General features: G+C 43.5%; 2 protein-coding genes across 2 annotated transcripts in view; both read right to left on the bottom strand.

Annotated features, from left to right (window-relative positions):
• The window catches only part of LOC307082990 (fructose-bisphosphate aldolase A-like), a 9313-nt gene extending 8907 nt beyond the window's left edge, over positions 1 to 406 (bottom strand). Inside the window, exon 1 of the mRNA XM_079746759.1 lies at positions 315 to 406. The gene's annotated coding sequence lies outside the window, so the exon portion shown is untranslated. The remainder of the gene's footprint in view (positions 1 to 314) is intronic.
• A 1706-nt stretch (positions 407 to 2112) lies between these two features.
• LOC307082218 (uncharacterized protein) lies at positions 2113 to 5123 on the bottom strand. The gene is made up of 5 exons (XM_079745719.1): positions 4988 to 5123; positions 4661 to 4717; positions 4439 to 4549; positions 3630 to 3767; positions 2113 to 2847 (listed from the first exon to the last, which is right to left on the bottom strand). Exons 2-5 carry the CDS (start codon positions 4685 to 4687, stop codon positions 2761 to 2763), a joined length of 363 nt encoding a protein of 120 aa, XP_079601845.1. The 5' UTR covers positions 4688 to 4717; positions 4988 to 5123; the 3' UTR covers positions 2113 to 2760.
• Between the last annotated feature and the right edge of the window lie 6087 nt (positions 5124 to 11210).

Here is an 11210-nt window from a genome sequence, read left to right as displayed (position 1 = left end):
ATTTCGTCGCTTGTTACATAACAGACCCTACACTGACGGAGCAATAGTTAACACTGACATTGCGATGCTTCTCGACGGCCCGTTGACAGACGTCAGCAGTATCCCCAGTAGGAGAGACCCGAACGACCTTGGGTCGAGCTGGGACGTGACCAATAAAACGGGCCCTCACGTCAACTTGAGCTCAAAATGAGACAAGGTCTAACCGATACATTTCCATAGGGATCACGATATATTCTTGTATAACACCTGCATAATCAACAGTAATACATTTATATTCGTCGTTGTAAATGTGTATGGCTGCCAGAAACACTTACCAAATATTGTGTGCGATGGCTGAGGAGGAAACAGATCAGGAAGTGCTGAGCTCTCTGTGGCAATGTCAGGCAATGTAGGAAGAGGATGTCCAGCCCCGTAAAATATCAAGAGGCTGGGCGGGAGCTCGGGGCTTCACCACAGCGGCAAGCAACCAATCAAAACGCTGTCTGATGCGAGTGACGACCTGCGTCCTCCAATGAGATGGGAGCGCTGGGCTCAGCTTCACAGCGGTTGGCCGACCTCCTCATAGGTTGTGTCGTCAGGTGACGCCCGTGCCGAGCGGAGTGGGAGGGATGGCTTGTGCGGTTCTGTACGTGTCTGCTCGCACATCACATGCACGATGCGTGTTTTCAATACGTGCTGTTCAGATAGCGCCAATGGCCGAACCTCAGCACGACTTAAAATATTGCGTCAAAAAAAATAACCAAGTTCAGATGGCGTAGGCCTATGGAAATAAAAAATAAACTAGGAAAATCGTTACATTAATTAGATACATTAATCAGTCGAATACGCAAAGTGATGCAACTGAATGAAACACTGACTATGTGTCACGGTCACCGTCATGGGAAGTGTGGATGAGGAGCAATACCAAAAATGTTTTATTTGAACGATTAACAATATATGGGCCTATTACTATATATTGGTCCTATTAGTATTGGACCTATTATTATAAGGCCTTTTACTATACATTGGTCCTATTAGTATTGGGCCTATTACTATATATTGGTCCTATTAGCATTGGGCCTATTACTATTAGGCCTATTACTATGCCCAAAATGGATTTGTGCTTCGTATTAGGATATACAATAGCGGGCCTATCTGACACATTCCGGCTGAATCAGATATCGGTCGCAGTAGCTTTTGACCTTGAGGCAGCAGCGTTACGTAACACATTTCCACTGCGGCCCCCTTATGGGACTACTGATGCTGCCTCCTGACGTGGTCGGCTGTCTCCCACCGGGAGAGGGGACCGCAGCGGATAAATCCTGCTAGGACATTTGAAGGAACAGCCACACAGCTTGGCTTTCCTAGTCACTATAACCTAGACATGCAGGCAGGCAAGCCTGTATGATAAGCAAAATGCTGAATGGATGAATGTGTCACCAGAGGCCTTTATATATCTTGCAACACTTCAAACACGCTCAAATCACCACACAGCAGTGTTACAGTTATATATTTCCTCTTGCAGCAACGTTGGCGATTGCACCATTGCACAGACAGTATTCATGAAGATTGCTACAATAGAATATTAAGATAGGTGAAAGACTATACTGCTATCTTGGAGGACCGGTTTTCTTTGTCAGGCAGACCTTTGTCAACATTACAAGCTGGCTATCATGGCCTTCTCTCACTCTCTCTTTCTCCCACTCAGCCCTCGGGATCACAAGACACATAGAGAGGAAGGCGACTGGGCAAGCATTACCCACCTTCAAATGCTATATTTTTTTCTGTCTCTCTCTCTCTCTCTCTCTCTCTCTCTCTCTCTCTCTCTCTCTCTCTCTCTCTCTCTCTCTCTCTCTCTCTCTCTCTCTCTCTCTCTCTCTCTCTCTCTCTCTCTCTCTCTCTCTCTCTCTCTCTCTCTCTCTCTCTCTCTCTCTCCTTTGTTTTGGAAACGTTGTGTTGGCAATAGGGCATTATGCAGCACAACAAATGTCCAACACTCACACAAGGAATGAGAGTAAATAATATATTGTTCTACTTAAGAGTACAACATATAAAGTACATTAAACAAGTGACTTTATAACTGTACTAAAATCCATATAAAATAAGCATTATGTACCTAATGGGTATGAAGAACATCAAAGATAAAAACAAAAAGAATAGCAAATAGCGTGAAGGCAATTAGGGAACTCAAATCATGTAGAGTTAATTTACTAATAAAAAAAGTAAAATACCAAATGGTGTTGTAAACAGTATATGTTGTAATTTCCCACCTGGGATAAAAGAACATCATATCTAATATTTAGATTATATTTGACAGAGTAACAAAAGTTGTAATTGAGGGAAGGCCGCACAGGTGTACAGTACAAATGCAGATCACTCGCACACAGTGGTATGAAAGGATATAAACATTCACATGAACATATGACGCAATATATTTACATGTGCCTTTGTTGCGTCAAATAACAACACTGTCTGTGTGAAAGTCAGTCCAGTGTGTCTGAGAGTCTGTTCTTTTCAAACAAATGCACCAATAGAGCTGGAAAGAATAGAACGTCTAGATACACACAAGGCTACTGGTATGGGCGTCAATACAGATACCAACCGTGTTATTGACTGATGACAAGCTTGGGGATACTGCGTCTTATAGCCCCTGTGGTCCCGACAAAGACTTGTGCCTTATATTACAAAGCATTCAACCGATGTGTGCTCGGACACCCTCCATCAGTGGATCGTCAGTACCACGTGTCCATCATCACAGAAGGGACCCTTTAGGTGTTTACGCTAGCGGAGCTTGATCTCGAAGCAGAGGCAGTTGCAGGATTCACACTCGGGCGGCTGGCATGTGCAGGTGCAGTCCCATTTGGCACACTGTGGGTGGGATGGGGAGAGAAGGAGAACAGGTCACAGGGGGCCTTCACTTTGTGGGCTACAGGGGAGTCATTCGTCAAAGGGTATTGAAGGCACTGTAGTTAAGATTTAAGAGTTATTTAATTCAATTTAAATCCAATTTGATTTGTTTAGCCCTTAATCACAGGAACAGTCTCAAAGGGATTAACAGGCCATATATTTATGAAAGCCCCCTCACCCTAGCCCCCCAGAAAGCCCCCCAAAAACATCCCTGGAAGGATCCCTACTACCAGGAATGATCAGGAGTTCAATAGGTGCCATAATTGTTTAAGTGTTCTTATTTTTATTTTTTCAACCATAACCATCCGTCAGCAATTGTGGGTGAAATTCCCTGTGAGAATATCCTTTCTGGTTTCTCCATGCGTCTGTATGGGATGAGTTTGACTTGAGACGCTTCCAAGCTCATTTCTGACCGATCAGAGCATCCCTTCACTGATTTGTCCTGGAAATCCCTTCATGTGCTCAAACAGCGAAATCATACCTCAACATTCCTCCAACACAAGTGCAGTGAACACAACACTCCTTGATGGCGGAGAAACATAGGGAGGGGGGGGCTTTTGTGTCGGTATTTTATATTTATACTGTATGTATCTTATTTCTTTTTATCCAACCCTCTTCTGCTCTCTCTCTCTCTCTCTCTCTCTCTATTTGAAATCCTGAAATCTCCCCTACAGCAGCCTTCAGTCTCGGGCCAATGTTAAACGGTCGACAGCAGAGGCATAAAGTCTCAGGACTCTACGTACAGTGGGGGGAGGGCAGGTATGGTCCAGGCACGAGCGGACAGACGGCGGGCGACAGTCGCAGGATTCTGCCCACACCAAGCAGTGCTCACAGGGGGAGAGGTCCGGACAGCAGTCGTTCCACATGCCTGAACAGCGGTCCTACAGGGGGAAGACACAGGAGCACGTGGATGATGACCAGGAGGTGGTACCTTTATAGCACTCTTCTCATAACACAATCATATGTTGACACTATTGAGGGAGTGACCACACATGACCAATTATGTCAAAACCAAATAATTGGTTTTGACATAATTATTTGTTGCCACTATAAGGGTGACACGTTATACCACCAGGTGTGAGTCTGATAAGCTGTTACAAGCCATTTTGAAAATCTGCCTCTTCTGACATCACAACTGGGTGTGTCAACCTAGATGTATGATGGATAGATCAGTCTACCGGCCTACCCCGTGGACAGTAGCAAACGTTACTCATCTAGTCGTCAAAAATCTAGATGGACACGCCCACCTATAATGTCAGAAGAGGCAGATTTTCCAAACGGCTTGTAACAGCTAATCACACTCACACCTTGTGCTATAATATGTCACCTTTAAGAGGTAGTTACCATTATGTTTTTGACACAATTATATGTTAACATTATTAAGAGGTAGTCACCATTACCTTTATGACACAATTAAATGTTGACAGTATTAAGTAGTTTCATCATGTTGTTGTTTTTTATTACAATATCAATGTTGCACACATCGTTATATATCATAAAACCAGGTATCCTTGAGTGATGACGTTGAACTGTATAGGGGTCGGGGACACACCTTGAGACAATGGCGGAACCAGAGCGCCATCGCGAGGACGAAGACGTAAATGCCCACAGCGATCATCAGCACGGCGGGAAGAGGCAGCGCCAGGCCCCATATGGGCAGCACCTGGGGATGGAGAATGAATCGGGAATGGATTAATGATCAATACATCTGTTACACATCTGTCTGTAACAGATGCTCCGGGATATTGCTCAACGTCATGCTAGTTCTTCTTACCACCACCGTTGATTCTGGGGAAGACATGTCTTCAATGGTTCACTTCTCCGGAGGAAGCTGAATGAAGTTATATGCTAGAAATTAGATCTTAGATGTTTCCCAGGACAGCAATGCTGACAAGTTCACGTCCCAGTGAGATTGTTGATACTGAAAATGAAACAATCTGTTTCCTTGATACATTTGTGATTTCTATAGTTTAACGGACCATGTGTTCAAGCCAGGGCGTAATCTGATGAATTATATCATAAGACAATACTTTCGGTTTTTAAGAAACCAAATTAGATGCAGATTTCTGATTTATTTTTGCTAACAAACCACTCTTCTTACCTCGCCTCCTGGTTCCCAGCATCCCAAACTGAAACATGATCAGGTTTCTATCTTACCAGGACTCTGTAGTGTCATTTAGTCATGCTTATATATGCAATAGCAAGACTAAATGTAGCCCCACATTCATGAACAAACCCGTTAGCTTGTTGGCTAAACAGCGTTTACAGTGCAAACTAAGTTACTATAGAAACGGCATGCGCTTCTTCTTCTTCGTTTCCTGGGAGGAAAAAATATATAAGATGGCGCACTACGGCGCCCCCTACCGGCGACCAGGAGAATACACACCTCTCACTCCGAGCGGAGAGCGCGGCGCCACCTGGGCGCCAATCACCATGACAATAAATAACCTCAACCACACTAGACCACACTGGACCCAACGTTCTTCTGGGTGTTCCATATCCCAGAAGGCAGTCTTTCGTGAGACATATTTGTCTGTTTTTTTAAATTATGGACATTTAGTAGCAAATAAAGTATTTTAGGGCCAAAACAAGTGAGCACCGTGCCTTATAGTGTCCTTTTCCTGAATTTTTCAAAATAAGCACCATGAGCTGATTTCACGTCCTGGGGAGCCCTATATAAACAGGTGAGATGTCAGTCATAAAACGGAGTTGGTGCTCCAGTCCCCACACTCCAGGACTCGCTCATAAGCCCCTGTTACCCAACCTGTTGGATAGGTCAACGTCAATCAGCGGGTGGGAATTGACGTTGACGGATCCAACAGGGCGGGTAAATATGCAAAGCGTGTGTGTGTGCGGACCGAGGCGCTCGCTTTTTTGCTTTAGATCTACTTCCCCCTTTATCACACTAAGTTCAGTAACGCCAACAACCAGGCCCGGTTCCAGAACAGAATGCCTTGGGGTGCATCTGAGATTACAGGGGGTGCACCAGTACTATACTAAAACCAGCTACCCAGCTTCAGTTCAGACTTCGCTTTTTACACAGGCCTTTCTACCAGTAGATAGACAAGCACTTCTGGTAAAAAAAATAAAAAAAAACACTAACGACACTCTTAATACAATGTTTTCTATTTGTGATATCTGATACTGATATCATTGCCATTGCCAAGTGAGGTTGAAAATATGTTTTAGTATGTTTTAGTAAAGCCACATAGATGTAAAGAAATGTTAAATGGTGTGTGTGTGTGTGTGTGTGTGTGTGTGTGTGTGTGTGTGTGTGTGTGTGTGTGCGCGTGTGCGCAGGGACACAGCCACAGAAAATGTATGTTTGGTAAATGAGCTAAAATAAAACAACCCTCAAAATAGTTATGCGGAAAATGATCTTACATTTACAGTGGGGAGAACAAGTATTTGATACACTGCCGATTTTGCAGGTTTTCCCACTTACAAATCATGTAGAGGTCTGTAATTTTCATCATAGGTACACTTCAACTGTGAGAGACGGAATCTAAAACAAAAATCCAGAAAATCACATTGTATGATTTTTAAGTAATTAATTTGCCTTTTATTGCATGACATAAGTATTTGATTACCTACCAACCACTAAGAATTCCGGCTCTCACAGACCTGTTAGTTATTCTTTAAGAAGCCCTCCTGTTCTCCACTCATTACCTGTATTAACTGCACCTTTTTTAACTTGTTACCTGTATAAAAGACACCTGTCCACACACTCAATCAAACAGACTCAAACCTCTCCACAATGGCCAAGACCAAAGAGCTGTGTAAGGACATCAGGGATACAATTGTAGACCTGCACAAGGCTGGGATGGGCTACAGGACAATAGGCAAGCAGCTCGGTGAGAAGGCAACAACTGTTGGCGCAATTATTAGAAAATGGAAGAAGTTCAAGATGACGGTCAATCTCCCTCGGTCTGGGGCTCCATGCAAGATCTCACCTCATGGGGCATCAATGATCATGAGAAAGGTGAGGGATCAGCCCAGAACTACACAGCAGGACCTGGTCAATGACCTGAAGAGAGCCGGGACCACAGTCTCAAAGAAAACCATCAGTAGCACACTACGCCGTCATGGATTAAAACCCTGCAGCGCACGCAAGGTCCCCCTGCTCAAGCCAGCGCATGTCCGGGCTCGTCTGAAGTTTGCCAATGACCATCTGGATGATCAAGAGGAGGAACGGGAGAAGGTCATGTGGTCTGATGAGACAAAAATAGAGTTTTTTGGTCTAAACTCCACTCGCCGTGTTTGGAGGAAGAAGAAGGATGAGTACAACCCCAAGAACACCATCCCAACCGTGAAGCATGGAGGTGGAAACATCATTCTTTTGGGATGCTTTTCTGCAAAGGGGACAGGATGACTGCACCGTATTGAGGGGAGGATGGATGGGGCCAAGTATCGCGAGATCTTGGCCAACAACCTCCTTCCCTCAATAAGAGCATTGAAGATGGGTCGTGGCTGGGTCTTCCAGCATGACAACGACCTGGAACACACAGCCAGGGCAACTAAGGAGTGGCTCCGTAAGAAGCATCTCGAGGTCCTGGAGTGGCCTAGCCAGTCTCCAGATCTGAACACAATAGAACATCTTTGGAGGGAGCTGAAAGTCTGTATTGCCCAGCGACAGCCCCGAAACCTGAAGGATCTGGAGAAGGTCTGTATGGAGGAGTGGGCCAAAATCCCTGCTGCAGTGTGTGCAAACCTGGTCAAGAACCACAGGAAACGTATGATCTCTGTAATTGCAAACAAAGGTTTCTGTACCAAATATTAAGTTCTGCTCTCTGATGTATCAAATACTTATGTCATGCAATAAAATGCAAATTAATTACTTAAAAATCATACAATGTGATTTTCTGGATTTTTGTTTTAGATTCCGTCTCTCACAGTTGAAGAGTACCTATGATAAAAATTATAGGCTTCTACATGCTTTGTAAGTGGGAAAATCTGCAAAATCGGCAGTGTATCAAATACTTGTTCTCCCCACTGTATGTAGAACTTCAACTTGAAATAATCATACAAGAACTTATAGAACATCCACCTTACAGTCAATACCAGCTTAACTAAGCACCCTCTTGGACACTTCTGATCCGATTAGATTTCTAATTGAAATAGATCTATTTCTATCATGCAATCCAAATGTACTGTATATATGGCATTTACAAAAGTGGTAAGCTACCCAAGGGGTTCTCAACCTATTCGCGGCCAGGGACCCCTTCTAGATGCAATTGGAACTATTTACATTCTAAAACTTTTCAACCTGAATACTTCAGACCTGTTTCATACCGATAAATAGAAATACATTAAAATTCTAATCACAATAATACAATTTATATACTTATTATATACTTATATATTTATATAATTTATAACAGAAGGTCATTTATCATTTAAATTGCCTTTTGACCCAACGGCATTTGAACTTTTCAAGTAAAATTGAACAGTTGCAAGACTTGCATTGTCTTCATGAACCCAGACATTTAAAATTACCTCTAAAGCGGTCTTTCAAGTGCTTCAACTTAAAACAATAAATATGTGATTAAAAGCACTGAACAAATCATAACGGAAGTTATTAACACTTTTACAAATTACAATCCATTGACCCCCTCGGTATTGCCCCGGACCCCTTGGGGTCCAAGGACCCCAGGTTGAGTACCCCTGGTCTAGCCTATAGTACATCTACGTCACCATGTTTAGGGTTAGGGATAACTAACTTTAGCCCTAACCTTAATTGGGTAACAATGCAGACGTATGGCAAAAAAGAGCGGCAAAACACTTGAATGCTTCAGCTCGCCCCGGCTAGGCTGGGTACTTGATATTTTGGAATTTTGGTGGATTCTATTGTAAAACCCACTCTGTTCTTGGCTCTTTCATCAAGCAGTTAAGCAATTCTACTTGTGTGAAGAAATATAAAAAGAATATCATTTTGTTAAAAAAATTGAAAGAGATTATTGAGTTACCTAGTAAAGTATACACCCTGCTGGGGCATGCAAGAGCACAATGACCTTTGTTTGAAAAATCGAATACAGATTAGTGTTTCAGAAAGCGTTCAGCCTTGGTGAACTGTATAACAAACTCGTGTCTATTGGCCAGATCTCAACAAGGCTTCGATCTTGGCAACACAGTGTAACACAGTGTCACATAATCAAAATAAATCACTGCGATCTGCTTGACTGATAAGCTCAGACACGCAGCTTGTGAACAGGCAAGGTAGGCAACTGCTTGGGGCCCCGGGCCACCAGGGGGCCCCCAAGGGCTGACAAACTTTACTCCAAAGCAATGACTCAAAGTAACCAGTGTTGGCAACGTTACTTAAAAAAGTAATTAGTTATAGTTACTCACTACTTGTTCCAAAAAGTAACTGAGTTAGTTACTAAATTACTCTATAATAAAAGTAACTAGGTACCAGGGAAAGTAACTATTTGCATTACTGTAAAAAAAAAAAAAAAGTTGCTAGATGTCAAAGAATTTTGATTATTCTGAGCAGTTTTCACAAGTCAGTTGAAATGAGTAGAACATTCAGCTACTTGTACATAAACTTCGATATTTATTGCACATCAACAGATGTGCAATAAATAAATATATAAATATTAAACTGGATTAAATAAAGCTTTAGGGTTAGGTGTTGCACCAAACTTTAAACCAAGTTAAAATTTTGTTTAATATGAATCCTGGTTAAATTTAAACCTTTGGTAATCGCAGTTTAAACTCCATTTAAATTGAGATACAATTTAAGTTTGTTGCACCAGTATTTTTAAACCTAGGCTTAACCTGGTTTAGCAGTTATATGCAAACCACCCCTGGAGGAGGTTTATGTTCGGTTTATCTCAATTTTCTGGACAACATGGCTGCAAATCTTCGCTGGATGGGGTTAGAGGCAAGAGTTTCTCGCAGGAAAATCAGTGATAGGTTAAACCCAATATAATTTTATGAAAATAGCGAGTTTTCACAGCTGCGGGAAGATATCAATCATTTTCTTTGATTTTGAGGGTTCGTAATCATTGGTGGTGGTCCTCTGCCAGTTTGAAACATCCCCCTCCTCACTTCTGCCACATCCTTTTTTGCCTTTAAGTTTTTCCAGCAGGCTTTCAGTTGCGACTAGTCCCTCGTCCCCTTTATGTCAGTTAAGCCATTGAAGCGCTCTGCTACCCTGGCCCAGGTCCCCTCGTTCTTGTCCAGCGTAATCAGGGCCGGAGTGCGACTCACTTTCAGCCCGGGAGTTCCATGATGCAGCCAAGCCCATCCCAATTAGGAGGAGCGGGTGGGGGTTATTTTTCTACGTGCGAGCCTCTGAACAATGAAACCCTGTACTGGACACAGCTGTCGTGCCTCAAAACCAACAAAAAACACCATAGATACACCATACATTTGTACTGATAAATCATACTGATACTGATGGTAAGCTATTACTATTACTACTTTTTCTAAAAATGCCCATTTTCAAATCTTCATTGCCTACTGTCATTTATTATTAGAGTTCAATGCCGTCATAGCTGTTACTTATTTAGCTTTCTGACGGATTGCATTTCAAGGCCCACCAGGGTCGTGCCACTTGGGGAGGTGCTACTCATTTACTCCCCTCTTCTAATATCGACTTTGTTGCGACGTTAACAGTTTGTGAGTGCTTGCGTGTTGTTACGAGAGTGGCGTATGTGTGTGCGTGAGAATGTCTGTGTGTGTGAGTGACGTTAGCAAATGAGTGAACGAGCGAGTATCAGTCTAGGAGGAACTAAATGAGTCCGGTTGTGTTTTTGGAGCATACGTGTACTTTTTAATAAAGTACCAAACGCCAAGAATCCGTGCCCGTGTCTTCCGACCTATGAACCGACCCGTGAACAGACCCACTGCCGGTCATAGTGAAGACTGTTACCCCCGAAAGAACATCGGCCCTGGAGGGAACGTCTCCCCTGCGCTCCTCGACTACGGTCTGAGAGCCAAGGAACAGGAAAGGTGTAACAGTGTGTTTGTATGTGGGAGACAGTGAGTGAGAGTAGCGCACAGCTCTGGCTGGCCGGACGGCGCCGCAAGGAACTAATAAACGCAATTGTTAGCCCGCAGTAATCAGCCCGGCGGCCGGCCCGGAAACCATTACGGTCCACCGGGAATTCTCCCGACTCTCCTGGTTACCGTGGTAAGCGTACCGTGGTTAGCGTCATACTGTCAATCCTCTCCAGGGGCGTAGGAATGAGTTTAACATTGGGGGGGGACACATATCGAAAACCTGACAGATCCGGTGTAATTTTTAGGTGGGACAAATGCGCCTGTCTCCGATATTGGAGGGGACACGTCCCCTCCGTCCCCCCCGGTTCCTATGCCCT

The sequence above is a fragment of the Pollachius pollachius genome (assembly GCF_949987615.1).
Source record: "Pollachius pollachius genome assembly, chromosome: 11".
Taxonomy (NCBI): domain Eukaryota; kingdom Metazoa; phylum Chordata; class Actinopteri; order Gadiformes; family Gadidae; genus Pollachius; species Pollachius pollachius.
This window is presented reverse-complemented; position numbering and strand designations above follow the sequence as displayed.

Coding starts and splice junctions, on each gene's coding strand:
- LOC307082218 (XM_079745719.1), bottom strand. CDS start 4,687: ATGTCTTCCCCAGAATCAACGGTGGTG. Junction 4,550..4,660: donor CCCCAGAATCAACGGTGGTG/GTAAGAAGAACT, acceptor CTCCATCCCCAG/GTGCTGCCCATATGGGGCCT. Junction 2,848..3,629: donor ATACCTGCCCTCCCCCCACT/GTACGTAGAGTC, acceptor TCCCACCCACAG/TGTGCCAAATGGGACTGCAC.